Genomic DNA, 25,490 nt, shown 5'->3' with positions numbered 1-25,490 from the left:
CTCGAGCAAAGAATCGGAAATTTAAATATAATAAAAATTGCTCTTCTTTCCTTCTTTAGAAGCGTAATTTTCGAATGCTGAAACGGTACTTGTCTTTAATTGAGAAGTTTATATGCAGAGTTGTTCTTAATCTCGTAACTTCCGAGAAATAGTCTATTCCTGAAAAGTAAAAGATAGAAAAACTTATTCACCATTAGGATACGTATTTTGTTTTTAATTCGTTATCCTTTGATTTCGTACCAAAAGGAATTTTCTGTCCAATTTACACATTTCTAGGAATAGTAGTATGGTCTTGGCATTGTTGAATCAGTCATTTTAAGTCTTTCATAGTATAGATAAGTGTTTCCCAATCGGTGTCCGCGGAACTCCCTGCGGACCGCGAGAGATTGAAAGGGGGTCCGCGAAACTTGGTGTTTTTATTCAGCATATTCCCTTTGTAGTGCAATGCACTTTTCACATCGCTGCTGCAGTGCTTGCAGGCCAGACAAATAGAAGTCAGATGAATGCTCTGCAAACCAGGCCTTTGTTTGAGAAATGCCGTCAACTTCGCCACTGAAATGCGTTCCCTTTAAAAATATTTTCAGTTTAGGAAAGAGATAAAAGTCTAATGGAGCCAAATCAGGCGGTGTTTCTGTATTTGAAACCGCAGGTCCTCCAATTTTTGCAATGTCAGACGTGCCTTGTGTGAGGGCGCATTGTCCTGGAGGACGATTAAAATTTTTGACAGCTTTCTCATACCCAAGTCTTCATGGATAACTTTCCACACCCGTTCATTACTAATGCCCAATGTATCCTCTCTGTTTGAGCGGGATTTGGCGATTGTCGAGAATCATCCGGTGAATGGCGTTAATCATCTCGGGAAAGGTAATTGAAATTGGTCTGCCACACCTTGGATCATTGTTCAGAATAAACTGCCCACGTTTGAAGTTCGCTGCCCAATCTTCACAGTGGCATACGATAGTGTCTTGTTCCTCAATGTTGTGACAAGGTCGTTGTGGATCTCCTTCGGCAAGAGTCTCTTTAGGAAGATATACTTGATGAATGCACGATGTTCAGATTTACTAATTTCTGGGACGTGGGTTGACATCACCACTTTGGACCTGAAAAAAAAAAAATGGTTTAGTCAAACCAAATTTTGCACAGTGGCTTCACAAATTATAAGTCTCATAAATGTATATAACTTTTATATCTAGCTTTGTGTGAACCTGAGTAGGCTGAGAACTTATCAACGTACCCTCGTATACAACATAACCAGATTAATCAGATCCTACTGTTTTCAATTGCTATCAATTGTTTAAATAAATGGTAATGCATTGAGAATTAATTCGAGAAACTGTTGTAAATATTGTTGACTAAGAATTTAATTTTCGAAGCAATGGATATAGCAACGTATGTATAATGAAAAATAGACCGATGAATTTATTTAAAAATGTTATTTGAGAATAAAATTCCGAGACGAATATTCGGACCCAAGAGGAACGGAAATGGGGAATGGTGATAACTTCATAATGAGGAACTGTGTAATTTATACCGCCTATCAAACATTGTTCGGGTCATCAAGTCTAGGAGACTCAAGTGGGCAAGTCATGTAGCCAGAATGGAAGAAAGTAGGAGAGCTTTGAAAATTTTAACTGGAAATCCAGTCGGGAAACGACCATTAGGAAGACCTAGGCGCAAATGGAAGGACATATTAAGAAGGATCTTGTAGAAATAAAAGTACCAAGTAGAAACTGAACCCAGTTGACTAAGGGTAGAAGTCAATGGAGAACTTTCGTAAACGCAGCATTGAACCTCCGGGTTTCATAGGCCATTGAGTTAGTTAGTTTTTATTGAGAAAATCCACAAAATATTTGATATTGGACTATATTAAGTGGATATAATGTACTAATTGTCAACGTTTCCTTGCAGGAGCAGGCTGGAACAACTGTCACCGAGACTCAAAGAACATCCCGTTTGAAATTGAAAAGATTAAAACAGTCTGGTGTGTCTCGGTTTGATGATCTTGTAAGTATCATTTATTTTAATAAAATTAGAAAAAAGTTCATTTTCAAAATACTGTTCTGTAATAATTCGGTGTCGTACAAGATGAGGGTAATATACAGGGTGAGCGGTAACTACGTGGACAAACTTGGACGGATGATAGTACATCTAAAAAGAAGCAAAAAAAAAAAAAAAGTCCTAGTGAACATGGGAGAAGTTCCGTCCCGTTTAGGAGTGACAGAGTGTCGAAAGCGTGGGAACATGAGCTTCAGAGGCCAACAGCTTAAAAACAATACATCGTAGAGAGAGTGCGGTTAAAAACGTCACTTAGAAAGTCATACCTACTCTATTGACAAATGAATGTTTGAAAACGCAGCTACGTGTGCGCACGGGATTAACAACGTGTGACACTTCTTTCCTTTGCAGCACTTCCGGGAATCCCTCCGTTCCTTTGAAGAATCCCGTGCGCACGCATAGCTGCGTTTTCCAACATTCATTTGTCAATAAAGTAGGTATGACTTTCTAAGTGACGTTTTTAACCGCACTCTCTCTACGATGTATTGTTTTTAAGCTGTTGGCCTCTGAAGCTCAAGTTCCCACGCTTTCACACTCTGTCACTCCTAAGCGGGACGGAACTTCTCCATGTTCACTAGGACTTTTTTTTTGCTTCTTTTTAGATGTACTATCATCCGTCCAAGTTTGTCCACGTAGTTACCGTTCACCCTGTATAGAAGGATATTGGTGTGTATTTGACAGGAACATCCCCGAGTAGTGGGAGTGCAGGTCTTTGTGTGTGTGTGTGTGTGTGTGTGTGTGTGTGTGTGTGTGTGTGTGTGTGTGTGTGTGTGTGTGTGTGTGTGTGTGTGTGTGTGTGTGTGTGTGTGTGTGTGTGTGTGTGTGTGTGTGTGTGTGTGTGTGTGTGTGTGTGTGTGTGTGTGTGTGTGTGTGTGTGTGTGTGTGTGTGTGTGTGTGTGTGTGTGTGTGTGTGTGTGTGTGTGTGTGTGTGTGTGTGTGTGTGTGTGTGTGTGTGTGTGTGTGTGTGTGAGTGAGAGAGAGAGAGAGAGAGAGAGAGAGAGAGAGACAGAGAGAGAGAGAGAGAGAGAGAGAGAGAGATGCCGAGTTTGTATTCAGGTTTCTTGCATTTTCTTTTCTTTTTTTCTTTAGTTTTCTGATTGTTGAAGAAGAATATTGAAACGTTATTAAGGTGGATCACTACCCGGAAGTCAGTACATATTTTAGCTCATTCCCTTAAGTACTGCATAATGAAACGTTACGTATTATAAATATTGTACTATAAGATAAATTTATGTTTCAGCTACAACACAAGACACTGATTCATTTAGTTGTGTGTTTTGATATTTAAAAACATAACAAATAGAAGGACATATTTGATTTGTTTTACAATGAGCACACAAGATGACACTTGCTGTTAGATCTTACTAGAAGTACTCAATTTTGTGGAATGTTTATTTGAATGTGTAAAGTACTTTAAAAGTAACGATCTTATTACGAAATAAATATATTGTTTGATCTTTTTCGTGCTATGTTTCATATTTTATTTAAATATTAATTCATATTTAAGGAAACAGATTTTGAGACGAAACTTGCGCAAAACGCCATAATGCGTTGTTGCCAAATTTGTACGTTAAATTCCTGGATTCTGGCATTGTAGTTTGAGAAGCAGAACTTAGCTGTGAATTGCAGTAAGGGTCGAAAACTAATTTCTCGAGTTAATATCCACGCAGAATTCCATGATTACTTCCTTTATTATCTGGCACCAGTACACACTCGACACTACCTGGCAACGCTGCACTATTCAAGCAGTGTTTAGCATAGCACCGAGAACACATAGTGATCCACCTTAAGAACAAGTGAAATCGTTCAGAGCAGCAGAAAATAGTGATAAATAGATACTGTATCGCATTATTTGTATATTTGTAATAGCACTACTGAATTATCTTGTTTCACAAATGAAAAAAAAAAAAAAAAAAGCTTTTAAGACTAAGAAACGAGTTTTTTATTTTTATTTATTTATTTTTTACTAAATTATTTGTTACAGTTAGTTTATAAATGTACTCATTTAATTTGTTTCATTTGTTGTCTAATTTTATCTTTTTAACACTTTGCGGTACTCTATGCGCCCTATCAGTTAATTTTAGGTCCCTATATTGACGTAAGGTTCAAAAATCATATGTCAAAGGGAATTATAGAGGTTTTTCACAAAGCCAAGGAGCTAATATATTTATCGACAAACAAGTCGGCTGGAATATATGAATAAAAAAATTAAACTGCAAAGTGGATAATCAACATATGTGGGTTACTGCTTAATACGTGCGCAATCACAAGCACAATATGTGGTCAACCGTATTAGGAAAGTCATGAGTTTCAGAGTAGGGATGGGCAAAACCGGAAACCGGTTTCTAGAAAAGCCGAAACCCGAAAAACCGACATTCGGTTTTTCACCGGAACCGGTTTCGGTTTTCTTCAATACCGGTTCGGTTTTCACCGAAACTGGTTTCGGTAAAAACTTTTGGAAAACACACAAAACTATTTCTGTGGAAACAGATTCGGTTTCCAGAGAACAAAGAAACACTATTCTGGTCAGAAATAGAACAAATTTTGGGATAAACCGGAACCGGTTTTGAAGAAAACCGAAATCGGATCTGTTGAAAAATCGAACCGGTTTTGGAGAAAACCGATAGCCGGTTTTGAAGAAAACCGAAACCGTTTTTGTGAAAAACCGAACCGGTTTTTGGAGAAAACCGAAACCGTTTTTTTTTAATTTTCAAAAACTGGTTTCGGTTCTTCTAAAAACTGAAAAACCGGGTTTTCTGCCCACCACTAGTTCAGAGTGAATAGGTAAGATTGAGGCAGTGGGATTTAAACGAAGTGAGCTTTAGAGAGAAACTTTACCTCTAATTAATAATTTATTCGTGTAAATAATTATACGTAAAGTTGTGAAGTTATTTCATATAGAGACAATTATCAATGAACTATTGCCAAAAGTAGAAGAAAGTGCCCATTTATAATGACCGCCATAGCATTCACGTAGTAGAACTGAGTATAATTAAAAAAAAAAAAAAATATCATTCAGGATACCCGACTGTAACATTTGAACCCGTTCCTTCTGATTGTAAATTGATTATGGTAATTACAATAGTTCACGTAGACCTAAGAATTCTCGGGAAGGGGCCTAAGAATTCTCGGGAAGGGGGGAAGGGGAATCGCGGCCGGTTCAGTAGAAATCCCGGATTTGTTTACGTTTATATATATATATCAATGCTTCTCCACTTTTTCATGTTAATTCAGACGTCAAACACAAACTTACATCCTGTCGAACGGATAAATGTGTAGCCACAATTATTCAAAGTATCTTCACCAAGTATAGCTTTCTGAAAAAGAATGTAATCGGTATAAAAAAAAACAACCTTAAAACACAATTACCAAACTCAAATAGATGTATGTAATTGGCATGTTCTCAAACAATTTTTTTCTAAAAATAAAACAATATGATTTTTTTTTCAAAAATAAAATAAACTGCCTGTTTCAGTCCCATACAGCTTTGTCCCAGTTTCTTGGAAAAAGATTATTTATTTAACCCTTACGTACTGTATACGTGTTGCTTCGTTTCGCCACTAATGTATAACATGATCGAAAGCTGTTGATTATAACATAACTTTGGTTTCCTTTTGTATAGATGCGGAAAGAGGAAGCTAAAGTTGAAGCAGCAATTAAGAAGCGTGAACAAACCAAAGTTAGATGGAAGAAGGCAATCAAGGATACATTAGAGGTGAGTACAGATTTTTTTAAAAAAATATTTACAAGGGTCGTTCAAGGTTGACCGGGACTTTTATTTCTTCAGAGGAAACAAATAGCACAAGAAGCACCAAACTATGTCAGCTTTTCAAAGTTTTCTCCTTGCGCATCGATGCACCGTTGCCGTGGTCGTGGCAGCTCCCTGATTCCTTTGGCGTAGAAAGAACTTGGTTATTGTGGTAGCCACTGAAGGACATCGTTCCGCAATGCTTCATCTGTCGTAAATTTCTTCCCTTCCAGATGGTCTTTAAGGGGTGCAAACAAATGATAATAACTGGGGGCTAAATCTGGACTGTAAGGGGATGGGGCAGAACTTCCCAGCGCATTTCGGCCAGAGTTGTTGTCACATTGGCCGTGTGAGGGCGGGCATTGTCATGGAGAAGAATGACATTTCCAGACAACATCCCACGTCTTTTCTTGCGAATGGACTTTCGTACAGCACCACTCAACAATGTGGAGTAATCATTGGGCATTAATCATTTGCTGAACACTAGTGTGACTGCATTCGGGCGAATGCGTCCATGCGCTTCATTTGTCACCACCTCGCGTCCTTCGCGAAACTGTTCACAACATTCGTACACTCTTGTCCGTGACATCGTTTGTTCACCATACTGTGCTTTCAATCTTCTGAAAATCTCAGCTGGTTTAACTTTCTCCTTCACAAGAAATTTGATTACACACCGCTGCTCCACAGCCACAGACATACTTGCTGCAATGTTCGCTGCAACTGCTGCGCATGCGCCCAATACGTCATGCCGGGCGCTAGTTACTCGAGAAGGAATACATTACGCACCCGCAAGTTTCGTGATGATCCGGCTATTCATCGATTATTTACGTACAAAAATCCCGGTCAACCTTGAACGACCCTTGTATTTACAACTGGTGCTGTAATAATTGTTCCGTCAGTAAAACCTGTTCATTGGCTATTTAGAATTAGCTGCAAAAAGAAGTGTTAGTTTGCTTACGTATACAGTGACGGCTGTTGTTACTTTCAAAATAGTACCCCTTCTGAAGCGACACATTTTCCTAGACGATTATGTCACCACTGGAAATGTTTCTGAAACTCGTGTTTCGGATTGATGCGCAATACATTTGTTCAAGCGCGCTAAATGTCCAAAATGTCATCAAATTTGTGTCTTCCATTTATATCGTCCAGCTCGTATTTATATCGTCATTTACACATTTTCTCCCTGCCATTTTTCTACAAATACAACTGTACGAACAGACCATCTGTTGATATTAATACATATGACCTCTCGAAAGATTGAAAGAGTACAACCTGTGCTGTCTTGCTGGCGAGAGACCATGTTATGAGGAAACGTGTTGGATAAGCTCCGACAGCGGAACAGGAAAAAAAAAAAAAAAAAAAAAAAAAGTCGGACCGTGTTGTGACGTAAGATCAGAAAGTGTTAAGACATTTTAATTTTGAAAACAGCCACGCTGTTTGTACGATAAAGTATATATTTACCATACTTATTATTGCTAACTTGTCTCTTTCCTAGTGTTACATTTTTTTAGTATGCATCTGAATAGATACAGTCACTGCATTGTACAAGTATGTTCTACAGTTGAAGAGATCGGAATTGATTGAGCATCCTTCTTAAGAATTAAAAAGTCTGTGATACGGAAAACCCAGACACCCGGGTTCGAACGTCAGTCCAGTCGCATATTTTTATTTATTAAATTGCATGTCGTAGTTTCTTATTGAGCGTATGGTACTCATTTGCAATAATTTATCTATATAAAAGAGGAAGTCCTGAGTGAGTGACTTCAACACCCAGGCCAAACCGCGTAAACTAGAAATTTGAAATTTTGACAATGCATATAAGTTAGGAGCCAAGGATTTCCAAGGGCTTTAGCGACGACCAGTAGGTAAGTATATAAGATCTGGCGTAAGGTACCACTAAGGAAAGATTTTTGGGAAATCGACGGGAAAGGGGAGAAATAGAGGTGGCAATTATTATCTTAAAATGCCCATATCTCGGAATCTATTATTGTTAGAGACATGGAATTCGATATTTGGACTTCTCATTGAAAATAATTAGACACATGTTTCACGGTTTTTTGATATTTGCTCTAGAAGGGAAGAAAAAAGTGTAGGGTAGAGTTGTTGTAATTAGATGTCCATATCTCGAAATTCTGTAAGATTAGAAACATGACATTTAGTATTAAGACTTTTCATTTAAAATAATTCACCGTTTTTAAATATTTTCCGTACAAGGAAAGAAAACAGACGGAAGGGAAAAGGAATAGAATCTTTCAGTTTAACGTCCCACGATTATGGCCTTTAGACTAAGGGAGTCGGAATGATGATGGGATACTTGGTGGAATGTGAATGTGGGAGGAAACGGAAGTACCCCGAGAAAGCCTACGGACGGGATGTTATCTACCACAAACTTACTTTTCCGGGGATCGAACCAAGGACCCCAAGCACCAGAAGTATGCGCTCTACCACTGAACCACCGTGCCCCGGGGAAGGAAAAGCGTAGAGGTTGCAGTTGTAAGAAAAAAAAAAGCCATATATATCGAAATTCTTTAAGAAAACAGACATGAAATTTGGTACTTAGACTTTTCATTTAAAATAAATTAAAAAAAAATGTTTCAGCGTTTTTAAAAATATATTTTCCTAGAAGAGACGAAAAAAGCGGGAAGTAAAAAAAAAAAAAAAAAAAGATGGGGTTACAATAGTTATAAGAACCACATCTGAAAGTTCCTTGAGATTAGAGACATATTAGGAATATTGAATTAGGTATATAAGCTCCTTATTCAAAACAAGTGGTCATATACCACGTTTTTTGAAATTTTGCCAGCGTTTCCTGAAATACCGCTTTTAACGAGAGAGAGAGAGAGAGAGAGAGAGAGAGGGGGGGGGGGGATAATTACTATTTTTTTAAAATAAAAATATCTTCGAGATTTGCAGTTTCATCATCACGGAAAGACAAGTGAACCATTTGAAATGAGGCGTACTCTAAAGAGAAAATTGGTTTAAATTTTTCGCAAAGACTAATGCCATAAATGTATTCTTCCCATGCGGAGGACGGAAGCAAAGGGCGAAATGGGTGGTGTAGAACCAGAGTGAACCAAAAGTCATGAAGAAGAAAACGAAGAAACGTAGAGGTGAAGTTTCCACTCTTATGAGCTTTACTGTAAGCTTCAACTTTTTTTTTTTTTTTTTTTTTTTTTTTTTTTTTTTTTTTTTTTTTTTTACACGACAGTACACCACTTTAGATTGGTACAGCGCGTTCATTCTACCAGCGCAAACAGTGTGACAACTCAAGAATCAGAAAATAGCAATATCTCAAAAATCAGCTGAAAGTGGAGTTGGTTCGCTCTGGTCCTACACAATTCAAATATGAGATGCGACGTCGTAGGCCGAGCAACCGCGGTTCTCTGGGAGGTGAAGTCCCCAGCTAGCCGAAGGTTAGTAATAATGTAACAATTCAGCTGTAGTGTTTCTTTATTCTAATGTAATGTTTCGTTTTCACCTTAGGAACACCAAGGTATTTTTGGATTACATGAAACACCAAGTGGTGTGGGCCTCACAACCCCCTTACCCTTGCTGATCCTAAGGTTAAGAAACATTCAAAAAGAAAAATGTTTCTTTCAGTAAACGTTGTGCTGCTATTACAAATGAATAAATAATAATAATAATAATAAAAAATGTTCGTCTATTTGGTCTATGGCTTGTACAACACATCTTTCCAAGCTAGGCAATGTTTTCAACTTCGTTTTAGCCATTGTTCGTGACTGAGTTCCAGATCTATGTACACTCATGTCCAAAATGATTCTCGCATATCTATAACTGTCTTCTTGTAAGAATATAATTTGATAGTGACTTTTAATACTGATACTATATGTATAATCGAGAAATGTATATTTGTGGTGAATTTCACAGAAAAAGAATTTTAAATACGAAAATTAGAATAAGTAAAACAAAATGTTGCTCAATGGACAAAAAAGTTTTATTTTCATTTTATTGTTCTTATTTACTGCTCTTTTGACACGACACTTCCCACATACATGTCTTTGCCGATTATACACATACTAATATTATAAGAAATACCGGGCGAATTCGTTATCAAATTATGGCATTCCTACAACAACATATTTATAGACATGCGACAATAATTTTGGACATGAGTGTACGTCAAATAATGAAATCACCATGAGAGAACCTTCAGTATAGCTTCGTTTACTACTCCCACGAAAGAGTTGATATTTTGTTTCTCCTTAAAATAGCAAATGGAAAATTAAAAAAAAGTCATTCTCTAGAGTACCTATTTGCACAACACAAAAGACGAATCTATATATTTAGAAATGAAAGACACTATGTTTGTGGTTTCGTACCGCGTGAACCACTCAATCGATCTCGATCAAATTTTCAAGAAGATGAGGTTCAGTCCTGGGATGATTTTTGTCATTTCACTTTAACGGTGCAACTTAGGGCAAGGGGAGGGGGGTAGATATTTAAAAATGATCGAAAATGACCGATATTAGTGTCGAATCCATAGTTTTTTGGGGTTGCTGAGATGAAGAGCGACACTTCTACTGCCATTTAAACTCAAATTCAGTACACAATAGTAATATTTAATTTTTATTGTCATTTTTACCAAATACAAGACATAAACAGTTGTGCATTTAAAGTTTTTTTTTTATTTCAACTCAGCGAACCGGGTAATCAACGCTAGTGCCTAATATAAATTCATTTCCATGGTAATTTTATGGGACATTATCATGTTTGGTTTGGCACAACTTCAATTTTTTTTTATATAAATGACGGTAATAAATTATTTTCTGCTTGTAACTGCTTTATTATTATTATTATTATTATTATTATTATTATTGTCTTTTTAAAGTTTTTTTTTTAATTTCTGCTTTTTAGTGCGCTTTGAAGTGAGTTTTTCTTTCTTTTAAGATTTCTTATTTTTATTTTTCGTTACCTTAGTTGTTGAGCTAGCTAGATATCTAAACCAACTTCTATAAAATGAGACATTACGGAACATGCGGGAAGAAATGGGTAATAATTATCAAAATTATTGAAATATATATATATATATATATATATATATATATAAAGAGAGAGAGAGAGAAAAGAAAGAAAGAAAGAAAGAAAAGCCTTCCTTGGGAATACTTCATTACATTAGTGCAGTGGTTCTCAACATAATTCCTGCCACGACCCCCATTTTTATTACATCCTCTTGCCAGCGACCCCTTAAAATTTCTTGTTGGTAATAAGCTTTTGTGGAATTTTTAATGTACCTACTGCGAGTATCTCACGATATCCATCTATTTCTATGATAGTAGAATCCATTTCTTGTATATAGTAGGTACAGTAACTTCCCTAAAAGCGAATGGATTAAAACCAAATTTGGTCAGTTCGTTCATGTTACAAATATCGAGTCTGATCTGTCATACTGTTTCAAAATGAATATCATTGACCGGGAGTGGTTTTTCTTCCATGGTGATTATTAAAACAAAGAAAAGAAAACGGTTATCGCTTGAAAATGACTTGATAATATGTGTCACGAAGATTGAACCGGACATTGCTAGTGAAATCACACCATGCTCAGGTATCTCATTAGCTTTCAATTTTAATTGTATTTCGGTATGCAGGTTTTGTTACATTTGTATTTTTCTGGTATTTCAATATGCAATTCTCATTAGTTTTATATCATACCTCTTTCATTTAAATTGATTTTTAAACAACTGTTGAAAATGTCTAGTAGACGTATTAGATTCTAATATATTCCCGTATTAGATTCTAATTATATTTTTCTTCCGCTTATTTTCGCAACCCCCCAGGTTGAGAAAACCTGCATTATTGAAAACCGCATTAAAATATCGTGTAGTTTAAAAAGTAGTGAACACTTTGCTCACGAGATGGTACTAGTCTTCCAAATCTCAGGGAATAGAAGTCGCAGCGGGTCCAATCTAACGCCATTTGACAACTGAGAGTTCAAACTAGTAAATGTGCAAATGGTGATTGACTTCTTAAAACCAAGGGGGCGCGGTGGCGCAGTGGTAGAGCGTTCACCTCTGGTGCTTGGGGTCCCGGGTTCGATCCCAGCCCCCGCCAAGTGAACTTTGTGGTGGACAAACACCGTGCTCGTGGGTTTTCTCGGGGTTCTCCCGTTTCCTCCCACTTTCTTCATTCCACCATTTCACTCATCTCTCATTATCACCGTCTCCTTTAGCCTAATCGGCATAACCGTGGGACGTAAAACTCAAAGATTTCATTTTTTTTTCTTAAAACCAAACGTAAGGTATTGCGCCGTGAAGATAAGTGAACGCTTCGCAAAACTGCGCTACATTTTACAATTTTATTTCGATCAAGGCGCAAATGGTGCTGCGCAGGTTTATGAAGAAATTTGTACTGTTTGTGGGAATTTTACGTTAGCAAAAGCAACAACCAAAAGGTGGTTCATTTGCTTTCGTTCTGAAAATTTCGCTATGAAAAAGTTGATGTATTCTGACAAAAAATTGAGCAGTCAGCATGAGCAGATTATAGGCAGCATGACATCACGGATGACCAAAAAATCCATCACAAACAATGTTAAACCATTCGGAGAGAGTTGGCTACAAAATATTCTTAATCTTTTTGTTATACCTAGTCTATCCATAAATGCTGTTACCACTAAAAAACTGAATAACGCAATTATCATGAGAGAGATTTTAATGTGCTTTGCGTATGTTGTTCTTGCATGCATTCACTATACACAGAACTAATCGCTGTTCGAAATGGTCGCATTTTGCACAGACACAGGCTCGCAGTCTGTGTGGGCAACTTTGTCTATTTCGAAACGGATGATATCCAGGGAAAATCCACAAATGCTGCCAACAACGAATGCTTTAAACTGCCATTGGTTGGGTGTCTTCTCTTGCAAATGATGCCGTCCAGCACTGACCACAGTCGGTAGTCCAGAAGGTTCAGGTCCGGACTGCTACTAGGCCAATCTTCAGGCGAAATGAATTCGGGGACATGACGCTGAAGTCACCCTTGAGTGACTTGATCTCGTGAGCAGGAGCAGAATCTTGCTGGAAGGTCCAGAGTGGTTGTGAAACAATGTGCACTTAACTTCTGCACAGTATGCTTCAAAGTGGTGCTTTCGTACACTCGGGCGCTAGTTTTTAACTCCATTTTCGCAAAAATGCACCTGGGTCAAGCCGGAATAACTCACCCCCCAGACCATCACTGAGGAGGGATGTGGGGTCATTTCAACTTTGGAACCTTTTTACGGGCTTCCTGAGAGGTTGATGCATACACACTATCGTTTTGCCAATTCAGTGACTGTTCAAGGGTGAATATTTTATCATCGATGAAGAGGATTTTCCGATGACCATTATGGATGTATCGCTGCAGGAGGCGTCTACATTTGACCACTCTCACCTTTATTCGTGCGTCAAGGTAATGTCCTGTACCTCGGCGATAAGCCCGTAGTCCAAGGTCCTCGGACAGAAGCCTGGACACTGACTGTTTCGAAATGTTTATTTCACGGGACATGATACTTTGCTTCCTTACTGTGTTTCTCCGCACAGGAGCCACTCCGCTTTTGTGGCTGCAGAAGTCCTGACACTGCGTGGAAGGCACGTTTTCGGATGATCCTCCACAGCCCTGGTGTCATTGAAGCGCTTAATGGTACGATACACAAACATACGATTGACTTGGAGCTTTTGTAGCGACTTGAAAATGTCACGTGCAGATTGTCCAATTTTACGTAACGGTATCACGGCAACACGGTTTTTGTAGTCGTCCAAATCCATGGTTCCACCTACAGCTCGATGCTTCCTCTTTCAATGGTTCACAATGGTTCACAAGCATACAATGGTTCAAGGTTCCCGTGAGCACCCTGGTGGTTCTTTCCTCCTCCCAGATGTACAGAGTGCGTCAAAGGTTTGTAACAGTATTTATGGCTAGACTAGGTATGCAACCTACCTTACTGTGTTGATTGCCTGGTTGCAGACATGTTAGGATATTTTTCTCAGGTGTTGTAGAAATTATTTGATTTTCTTTTAAAAAACATAATTAGTTAATTATTATTTCTTAAAAATGTTTTATACATAAGAATCCTTCTCAGGAATAGCACATTCGATTAGTGAAAATCGCATCGAAATGTGACGACCAATTCTCGTTATAATTGCGAACATACCTTCGAACATACATACAGGTCAAACTGAGAACCACCTCCTTTTACTCGGTTAATAATTACCTTGAAACTTCTATTAAGCGACCACAACTGTTTTTTTTTTTTTTTTTTAAGTAGTGAAGTGAGATGCCCAAATGGATGAACAAATTTTAGTTTTCTTCAAAATTCCTAAAAATGTCCGAATTTTGCATCCGGGAGTCGTGTGTGTAGAAAGTTCGATGGCTTGTACTATTCCAAGGATGAGGATAATGAAGTGCGTACTATAAATGTAAGGTAACTAGGATAGGAGCAGCCGATTCCTTAATGCCTAAACTTGCCGTAACTTTGCGTGATTTTCAAAAGGGTTGTTTGATGTTAGTAAACAAGCACTGCGTACACCCTTTTGCGTTGAAGTTAAAGAAAAATAAACCGTTAAAAAAATCAGTACATATTTAGTAACGTTAAGTAGTTAAGAATACGTTGGTGTCCTTATGTTGTTATAAGGTGAACTGTTAAATTTTATTTTTCCTTAATCAAAAAACTACAAAGTGGAAACGTTTTATTGTTAAGGGAGTTACCATCAGAATGAATCCAATTCTTTTGTTTCGAATGGTGTGACGACTATAGTCGATTGCTGCCAGTGGAACAAATTAAGAATGAACGTCATTGCGGATAAAGAAACGGGAGAGCCACCCTGAATTGAAACATTTTTCGTCATCTTTGAGAGAGAGAGAGAGAGAGAGAGAGAAAAAAAAAAGAAAAGCATAACCTCTTTTAATGTTTGGAGGAGATCTGCTTGGTGTAGTGGCACGAGGGCCTCGCCCATCGCATCGCGCGTCGGAGGAACTTTTCTAAGGAACTCAAGGTGGACGACCAAGCGTTTCGCCCTTCTTAAAGGAGAAGACGACACAGTAGTGTGACCTCTTCCATCTGCTTGCAATGACCAGCAGCTGCACTAGGAGCATATTGCGTGAAGTATATAAGCATTCATGCCGTGCAAACCTTCTTGGTCTAGGATTAAACGAAGAAAAAAAAAAAGCAGCTGCGTAAGATACACACATTATCTATATAATACATAGACCATGCTGGCGCTCATCAACTGTGACTATTTGGAAGCGGGTGCCGAGAAATGCGCTCATCTGTCAAAGGAAATGAGTTCCTCCTTTTTCCCCACCTCCTTGTTTTCTTAGTTTTTCATGCGTGTGACTAGTGATATGATAAGATTTAGTTTTACATGAGTTAACGGTTATTAGTCAAATGAAACGATCATCAAATCTCTACATATAAAATAAATCTTGACTGACTGACTGATGAACACTTAGGCCAAACCGCTTAACCTAGAAACTTGGATAGTACATAAGATTTGTGACGTAAAGTACTACTAATGATGGATTTTTAGAAATTCGACGTAGAAGGGGAAAAATAGGGGTAGCAATTGTTCATATCAGGGAATCCCGAGAGTTTACCCATATGGAAATTAGTATTTGGACTAGAAGGGAAGAAAAATGAGGTTCGAAATTTGAAATGGAAGGGATGAAATGGGGTTGCAATGATTGTAATAAGATGCTCGTATTTTGGAATTAAGTGAAGTTACAGTCATAAAATGTGGTATTTCGACTTTTCATGTAAGATGATTAAACGCGGGTTAGAGCGTTTTTTGGTATTTGATTTAGAAGGCAAGAAAATGGGATTCGAAATTCCAAGTGGAAGGGGTGAAATTAGGTTTACAATTATTATCATAAGATGTCCATATCTCGAAATCCTTTGAGGTTACAGACACAAAATGTAGTATTTTGACTCTTCATTTAAAATAATTAAACGCAGATTTCAAAGTTTTTTGATATTTGTTCCGGAAGTGAAGAAAATAGTGTTGGAAATTCGAAATGGAAGGGGTGAAACGAGGTTGCAATTATTACAGGGTGGCCCAAAAGTAGGTATACACCCCTGCATTGATCAAGTGGCTGATAGGTTTATTTGTATCGGCTGTTCCGACTTTCAGACGTAAGTAAAAATACATTAAGAACAAATAATGAAGAAACTAAGTCTATCTGATGGATAACAATAAGAAATTATATAAAAAGCAATGACTTCATCAGTACGGTACTGTATACCTACTTCTGAACCACCCTGTAATAAGATGCCCATATCTCGAAGTCCCTTGAGGTTACAGATATAAAATGGAGTATTTTGATTTTCCATTTAAAATTATTAAAACCGTGTTTCAGCGTTTTGTAATACTTGATCTAGAAATGAAGAAAATGGAGTTGGAAATTCGAAGTGGAAGAGGTAAAATGGGGTTGTAATTATATCCGTATATCGAATCCGTTGGGGTTACATATTTTGACTTTTTATTTAAAATAATTAAACGCAGCCGGAGTTGATTCGCGTTATTTAGCTCTTAATTTACTCATCCATTCTCTACAAGGGACAGAACTGTTCTTTGTAGATTTTCAGTTTAACTCTTTGATAATGTTAATGACGACAAAAGCTTTTAGGTGGCCGCGGTGGTTCAGTGGTAGAGCGTTCACTTCTGGTGCCTGGGGTCCTTGGTTCGATCCCAGCTCTCGCCAAGTGAATTTTGTGGTGGACAAACACCGTGTGCGTGGGTTTCCTCGGGATTCTCCTACTTCCGTCATTCCACCATTTCATTCATTTCTCATCATCAACGTCTCCTTTAGCCTAGCCGGCATAATCGTGGGACGTAAACGTTAAAAGAAATGAAAGGAAATCTTTAAGTTTTACGTCCCGTGGTTATGCCGGTTAGGCTAAAGGAGACGGTGATGATGAGAGATGAGTGAAAATGGTGGAATGAAGAAAGTGGAAGGAAACGGGAGAACCCCAAGAAAACCCACGAGCACGGTGTTTGTCCACCACAAAGTCCACACGGCGCGAGCTAGGATCGAACCAGGGACCCCAAGCACCGGAGGTGAATGCTCTACCACTGAGCCACCGCTCCCCCCCCCCAACGTTAAAAGATTTCATTTAATTTTTTTTTCAAAAGCTTTTATGTGAATTAGGTAGAACGTGCCTTTGATCAAAATATTTACAGTTGTATGTGCATTATTAATAGAAAATAAACTTAATTGAAAAATTATTGTTTTGTCTATTTGAATGATCTAACACGTGGCTACGAGTAAATATGTGATTTGCTAAAGAAGCTTTCTAATAGTGTGACTTTTAATTGTCGTGATTAATTTTATGTGGTGTAATCTCTTGTTTCATGGCAACAAAACATGTTTAGCTCGATCGTAACTCGGGAAACAAACAAGTTAAAATCACTGTCGTCAACAGGAAAACCTTCAGCCAGATTTTCTAGTCTCAGTAATGATTTAAAACAAAAGAAAAAAGCACGTTCGCTCGTTCCGTTTTCCAGTTCGACTGTTGAAGCAGTAGGTGGAACAAACATCGGATGCAGGAAACACACAATGTTTCGGACAATAGTTGCGTTGCAAAGAAATGAGGGGTGGGGTGAATAAAAACTAAAAACTTAATGAGGTCAGACTGTGTCGATGGTTTGAATGAATTCTCTTGGGTGTCCACCTGACAACGCCGGTGTAGCTTCCTGTACAGGTTATTCTTCAACATGGTTTCATATAATCAGTATTAGGCTTTTGACGATGCTCAAGATTTAATCAAGTTGAATGGGGCAGTTCTTCAGTTTTATTCATAGATGTGCGTTCTCATGAGGGTTAATGAGGTTATTAAGAGGCCCCATCACGGCGAAATTAAAATACCGCTAATTTTACAGTAATTCTGTGACATCTTCACATAAATAAATAAAAGATAATCAAAAAGTGGAACAAGACCTCCCTAGGTAATATTATTTTACATGAGATACCGTTATCACCACTCACTTATCTACTTTCGATTTCAAGCCATTTAGAAACCCGGCATTTATTTTCGCGTTTCTAAATGGCTGCAAATAGAAAGCTACTAGGTGACTCGTGATAACGGTACCTCACGCAAAATAATATTGTCTAGGGCGCTCTTGTTCCACATTTCGATTATCTTTTATCTATTTGAAGATATCGCAGAATTACTGTAAAATTAGCGGTATTTTAATTTCGCAGTGATAAGGCCTCTTAATGTGTAGCAAGTACATGTATAAAGAACAGTGGATTTTTGTTCCAGATTCATTCTGAAATCTTCGTGGTCTGTGATGTAATATTTCTTTAGATAGTATCAGGCTCGGACTGGCTATTGCAGGAGGGCAGGAATCTCTGCTGGGGCCCTTTCTCTCGCTATATACAGTCGCTCACAGTAATATTAGGTTTTTATTAGGAACTTCCAAAAACAGATTGGATTTGGATAATACAAGATCAAATAAACATAATTTGTAAGGCAAAAGATACGTGGATATATATTGAATGCTGAAAGAAAAAAAAAATGTGGCACAAAATGCTAATGAATGCTTGGTAACAGGATGTGAAACAGATAATGGACCAAAAATACCTCTCATTAATATTCGGTCTCGATAACGCCAACGGTGTTTACTCGTTTCTGTACTATCTAGAGGGTATGGTGACAAGACATGTATTGCAAATGACAGCAAGATGAGAGGTCATGGCAGAGGTGCATAAGCAGCACTGAACGTTGTGAATCAAACAGGTTACATGGACTGTGGCGAATATGGATAGGAAAGGTAAAAATAGAAGTCTTGAGCATTGGCAACTGGTGATCTGTCATCATACAAAAGGGCGTAAATACGCTAAAATAGCTGAAATATTACACATCCCCAAGAGTACCGTTGGAGACTGTCTGGATGTATAAAAATGAAAATAGAATAGAATCCATACCACAAATTGGACAACTCAGGAAATTGTCAGATATTGATGAACGTGCTATTCTTCGCAAAATTAAGAACCACACCAGGCTAAATGCAATGAGTATTGCGTCATCCCCAAACCCCGTGTTAGGCAAGAACGTTGTCTCGAAAACAATCCGCAGATATTGAAATATTCCATGTTCCATGATAGGGTACGAAGTAAAAGACCGTACGTAAGTAAAGTCATTAGAAGAAAAGACTTAATTTCGCATGAGAACATGTGGGTAAATGGGTAAGTTTTATTTGTGGATGAAAGTAAATTTGAGGTATTTGGTTTAGACGTTTTTCCACCAGTCTGCCGACTGTTAGCCTAATGTGAAAGTGCACTTAACGTTGTGTTCCTGTGGTAATGGTAGTTGGCTCCGCCGTTTCTCAACTTGCGTAATTTATGAATGAATGGCAAGTCTTGAACTGAAGTGTGTTTGACTGAATGTAGAGAATCCTTTTATATGCAGGGTTCCTACTGGTCAGGGAAATAAGGGAAAACTCAGGGAGAATGGTGCAGACAAGTCAGGGAAAAGACTGGAAATCAGGGAAAATCGGGGAAATTTTATAAAAAAATATTTTTCTAACATTAATTGCACACCAATTAGAGTTTAGCCAACCATTACTGATCACATTGTGGAACATTGTTTAGATTTTTATGGCTGGTAAGTGGAATGTACGTATGAGCAATTGATTATTATTTGTCTCTATAGAATAAATGTTCTCATATATTAACTATTATTTATTCATTATTAATATGTCAACGTCATCCGACACCTGTCATGAAAGTCAGGTATTTTCTTGCCAAAGGTCAGGGAAATAGATTTCTCCAGATCAGTAGGAACCCTGATGTGAAACTACGGAGTGCAGTCCGCATGTCGTGTTTTCCATATTTCCTTGTCTGGAAGCTCCACATATATGTCTGATAGAATAAAGTAAGTTTTGGTCTTGTCTCAATAAACGAGATTAGAGTTTGGAAACAATCCGACTTAATTCAGACAGTTAGTACTCAAGTCAGCCTAAATTATTTAGAAGAATTTTCACAATTTTGGGGTTTTTAAATTTTGGTATACTACTTTTATTGGTATAGAGGGGCAGCCATTCTTTTAGTTTAAATTTTGGTGGCATTAAAAGTAGTGTTAACTATGAGACGGGACGAGAAATAATGTGTTTGTATCTCGTCTTGTAAATTTTGTACAAGTATCGTCTGGATTCTCGAAAAATTCTGTCTCATCAGGTCACATCTTGTAAATTTAGGTTCGAAATTTATATGCCGTGATTGTTTTTTAATCTCATATAGAAGTTACCAGAGTCTACGTTACAAGAGATCCACGAAAGGTGTGAAATTACATTTAAGAGGGCAGACTACTAAATATTTTTCCAAAGCTAACAATTTTTCTTTTGCCAGTTTTTCGTAAATGAAAAGAGATAATGAAATGTAACTTACTTCAGTAATAGATGTTATTCTACACCCGAAAATATGAAACGGAATAATTTTCAGTGTTGCCATCCATAGAAATTACAGTGTGACCAGAATTTGAACTACCCAAAAATCTAGGTTAAGGCAACAACTACAAAAAGGAACTAAACGGTGATTGACGACTTATGCTGTCTGTGTTCCTTGTTAACTATGTTCCTTGTTAACTACTTTTTAAATAATATTTGTATTTATTTTGTAATAACTTATTTATTTTGTAATAACGTATGTGAGTATATATAAATAAAATCCATCCACCCAGCTCCCGCCAAGTGAACTTTGTGGTGGACAAACACCGTGTGCGTGGGTTTACTCGGGGTTCTCCCGTTTCCTCCCACTTCGTTCGTTCCACCATTTCATTCATTACTCATTATAACCGTCTCCTTTAGCCTAACCGGCATAACGGTGGGACGTCAAACTCAAAGATTTTAAAATCCATCCTAGAGTTTGGAGCTGTTAAAAGTAGCTCTAAGTAGCAGTATTACAACCCACCGCCCCCCCCCAGAAGTCCGTTCTGAATCCGCCCCTGCCCACGAGACTTGTAAAAATTTCTCGTCTTGTCTTTTCTCATGGAGAAATATCACCTACTATTAGCGTCTGCTCCGAACCACGAACTAAGACAGCTAGATCATAGGACCTAACCACGATAGCTACTTCATAGTTATGAACGTATAATAACAGGTTTCGTAGTTCAATATAGTTTTATGGTATAGTGTAAATATTGACAGCCAGTTTAACCAACATTGATTAAAACTTGTTTACTAATAGTTCATTAATTAACTTATTCCTAGTTTTATTATTGTTGCTTTTGTCTGTTCTGCGTTTATGATTAAGAGTCTTCATCCCGACGAAATTAAAATACCGCTAATTTTACAGTAATTATGTGATATCTTCAAATAGTTAAAAGATAATTGAGATATGGAGCAAGAGCGCCCTAGACAATATTATTTTGCGTGAGGTACCGTTATCACAAGTCACCTAGTGGCTTTCCGTTTTCAGCTGTTTAGAAACGCGAAAATAAATGCCGATTTTCAAATGGCTCGAAATCGAAAGCAGATAAGTGAGTCGTGATAACGGTTTCTCACGTAAAATAATATTGTCTAGGGCGCTCTTGTTCCACATTTCGATTATCTTTTATCTATTTGAAGATATCACATAATTTCTGTAAAATTAGCGGTATTTTAATTTCGCCTTAATGAAGACTCTTAAGTTACGTCAGCGCATGGGTGTAAAAAGACCTCGTTGTTGGCGCGCCCCAAAATTCTCCCACTCTTTTTAATTTTGAAACTTGATAAGGTAGACTATCGCCCAATTATTTTTCTTAACTTGTCCGGACATATTTAACGATATTTGATGTAAATCGGCGTTAAATTCGTCACAAGAAGCAGTAGATCTGAGAGATACATTCTCGATGTAATGTGTGTTGCAGATACATTAGGCGTCGTGTGAAACTGAGTCAATATACTGGTTGGTTCCATAAATGACCGATTTTGGTGTTCTTTTTATTTTCCAGTATGTGAAGCAAGTGTAAATTGTTGCCAACTTATGGACATGTGTGAACGAGGGTTCTTTAGATTTTTTTGCAGACCGTAGGGACATATTTTGTACATTGGTAGGAAACGTAGGATTAAAAAAAAAAAAAAAAAAAAAAAAAAAAAAAAAAGAGTTAAGGTTAGTTTAAATCAAGGATCTTATAAAATAGAGGATCTGCCCTTACAACAAAATCTTGAAGCCATAGGTCACAGTTTCGCCACTCCTACTCTGCCCACTCCGCCCAATAAGATCGCAATGTTTTGAGCCAACAATCATGGCGGAAACGAAAGTAGCCAATCAGACGTGCCGATGCTCGGTTGTTTTTTGGCTTAATCGATTTAATAGGATGAAGATACATATGGGCAGATCCTCTATTTATAACATCCTTGGTTTAAGTGGACAAGTTTTGCCGATAGGTGTCACTGCAGTCCGTATCTTTCTCATGTATTTTTTACCTTTCAAGAAAATTCACGATTTCTCTTACAAATTTCAGCCTGCAGACTTCAAATTTTTAGAGAAGGAAAGTCCATAACCTATCGAAGGCAACAATCTGCGCCGATTTTTTATTTAGAATTTTCTTCATTGTTGGAATGACTTGATTGTTGAAATGAATATCCAAACCTTTAACAACATAACTGTTTCAACAATGAAGAAAATTCTAAATAAAAAAAAAAAAAAAAAAAATCGGCATGGACTGTTGCCTTCGATAGGTTATGAACTTCCTTCTTTAAACATTTGAAATCTGTAGGTTCAAATTTGTAAGAGAAATTGTAAATTTTCGTAAAAGGTAAAAAATACATGAGAGAGATACGAAGACTGTAGTGACATCTATTGGCAATACTTGTCCCTTTTTCACCATCCTTAAAGCGCAGTTAAATGATAATGTTGATTGGTGCAATCATGACAAATTATAATTATACCTTGGTTACTAACCCTAGTTTCGATCGATTCAGATTCTAACATCCGAGAAAGAATAAAATTACCGTACAATTTGAGTTAACTGTGACGAACTTCTATGTTGTATGACACTGAAACAAAAATGAAAAACAGATTTGGGACCAGAGCTTCTTAATTCAAAACTGCTTTAGTTAGAAATTCTTCCTTAAGGCACAAGATTGAAACTTGTAGAAAGTTTGGCATAGCAGATCAGCACATATCTCTCCATAACCCAAGTATTATAGAGGTTCAGTTGTTCTTCAAGAGATTCGAACCCAGTTATACTGGAAAAGAGCTGTATCTGAAATACAATCTCGCCTTTCAATGTTTGCAGAATAACATTATGGAATGAAACATCTGCATGCCATAAAGGATTTCTGGCGAGTAAAACTACATAATTTTATGTAGCGAAATTATGTAAAATGACATTTCTAATGTATGGTCATATGTTCAGTATTAACATTTAAAGTTGAGATTTCTCGTGCGGGACTTTTCGTTGAAAAGTGGGGACATATAGTAGCAAGGGCGCTCATTAGGGGGGCAAGGTGGGGCCCTCGTCCCCCTACCCGTGCTAGAGGAAATTATACTTCGAAAGTTCGAAAATCCAATAGAATTTTTAGAATAGTTACCGCAAAATTTGAAACTATATTTGGAATGTCGCTCATACTTGCCCCCCCCCCCTCTGGAAACCACAACATGGGCGCCCTTGTATAGTAGGGACTTACTTGGAGGGACTTGCCCAAAATATTGTTGGCAACAGTGCCCATAGATGAAGTCACCTTCCTTATCATATCTTGGGGCACACGATGGTTCAGTGGTAGATCTCTCATTTCTTGTGCATGGGGTCTCTGATTCGATCCCCGGACAACACCGTGACTGTGTTTTTTTCAAAGTACTCCCGTTTCCTCCCACTTTCTGATTCCACCAATTCTTCTATCATCATTTACTTGCCTTAGTGATCGTCTCCCTTAGCCTTAAAGAGCATAACCGTGGGACGTTAAACTGAAAGATTTCAATTCATTTCCTCATCATATCGTACCTATATTTCCCCCCTCAAGCTCAACATTCACAACAGTGAAGACAAAATTCAAGAGACTAAGAGAAGTATGTAGAAGCACGTTAATACACAGATTTCGTTGCAGGCCTATCAGTTTGTGGTAAATAGCATCGTCTGATTTTCTCTAGGATTTCCTAGTTCCCTTCTACTTATTTATTTCACCTATAGTTTTATTAAGATATAACCTCAGAACATTGAATTAAAGATTTTGCTGCATTTCAAAAAATTATATGAATACCTCAATGTATTTTGTCATGCACAGTATTCTGAAGGATGCTATAAAGGGGTGACAACTTCCAAGGAAGTGTTACAGAAGCCTCCTTTTTGATCGACCTACCGGAAAGACGAGACCGTATTAATAATTATAATATATGAACATCCGTGTAAACTATCTTACATACAGTCAGGGGTTACAAAGGTGTGTGTGTGTGTGTGAGCTATAATGGTTACGTTCCCTTCATGTGGGATGCACATACATAGAGGAGGAAATATTTAACGCAACTAACACATGGCATCTCTAACGGTGAGAAAGAGTGTACCGCTTGTGGCATGCAGACGAGAAGGGGTGTCATAGTATGTGAAGTGTGATTGCATGTGTCGCACGTGGTTTTGGGAATGGCACAGATGAAAGAGTCTTGTCTAATTCGTATATATATGTGTGTGTACGTGTGTATATGTGAAAAGAGCATGTGAGCTATGTGAAGAGCATGAGATAGGTGGGAGGTGCTTTCAATACCCATCTCACCCTCTCACCACAGGAATGTACGACATAAGCAAATGATATATAAATGTTGTAAATAATTAATAAAATTTAGATTAGCCAAATATAAAAAATAAAAAAAAAAATAATTTAGTGTCGGTAGAGCCAAATTACAAATAAAGTTAGAATTTACATTCCTGTAAACATGAGTTCTATATTAACGTCCCATTGCCCCGTTAGGGACAGTAATGCTGCTTGAAGATCTGACTTAGGTAAGATATTGTTTTAATATTTAGAAAATGTGAATTTATCATCATTTGCATTAGTTAAACCCGGCAGACACAACATATCCTGAAATGCCTGAAAAGTAAAAAAAAATAAATAAATAAATTACAAGTTATTTTGTACTCACCCTGCGGCTAAGTATTCAATTAAAACTCCACACACTTTCTAGAAAATACACCTATATTTATTTTTTAATTTCACTACTGAACACACAACACCACCACACGCAATATATAGATATATATTCACTAGATATTCAATATATATATATAATAATATATATTTATATATATATATATATATATAGATATAGATATATATTTTTAAACAATCACTTTGATAACTGCCTTAAATGATTTTTTTTTATAAAATAAATAGAGATCTCTCTCAATTCAACTGTTCACTGTCACTAAACCGTTTAAACAAAATATTTCAATGCACAGTCACGGTAATTACACTTCACTTCAGATGATTCTCCGGGAGAGGTCCAATTCCTTCTTCTTCGGGAGTCACTGTCTTTAGATCTTGTCTTCTCTTGAGAATAAAGTTTCAGTTACAGAGAAACTGCTGATAAAACACACTGGCATCTTTAACTCAGTCTTGTTTTTAAATAAATAACATTGCACTGATGTCAAATTTAAGTTCAGCAATGCAAACATAGTGTTTTACTTTTCGTATGCTAAACTGATATTCGTTAACTTGTCAGACATTTTCAGCTGTAACTTTACGTCAAAGATTATTCAATTTAGCATAAAATAAAATGTAGTTCTTCA

At 37.3% G+C, this 25,490-nt stretch overlaps 1 protein-coding gene across 1 annotated transcript in view; it reads left to right on the top strand.

Moving 5' to 3' along the window:
* LOC145675624 (coiled-coil and C2 domain-containing protein 2A-like) overlaps nt 1-25,490 on the top strand; it is a 302,517-nt gene that overhangs the window by 32,714 nt on the left and 244,313 nt on the right. Inside the window, exons 5-6 of the mRNA XM_081746169.1 lie at nt 1,909-2,004; nt 5,678-5,770. Coding sequence (XP_081602295.1) covers nt 1,909-2,004; nt 5,678-5,770 — 189 coding nt within the window. The remainder of the gene's footprint in view (nt 1-1,908; nt 2,005-5,677; nt 5,771-25,490) is intronic.

This window comes from Thermobia domestica, chromosome 18 (assembly GCF_964235325.1).
Source record: "Thermobia domestica chromosome 18, izTheDome1.hap1.1, whole genome shotgun sequence".
NCBI lineage: Eukaryota > Metazoa > Arthropoda > Insecta > Zygentoma > Lepismatidae > Thermobia > Thermobia domestica.
Note: the sequence above shows the minus strand (reverse complement) of the source record. Positions and strands in the feature narration are given on the sequence as shown.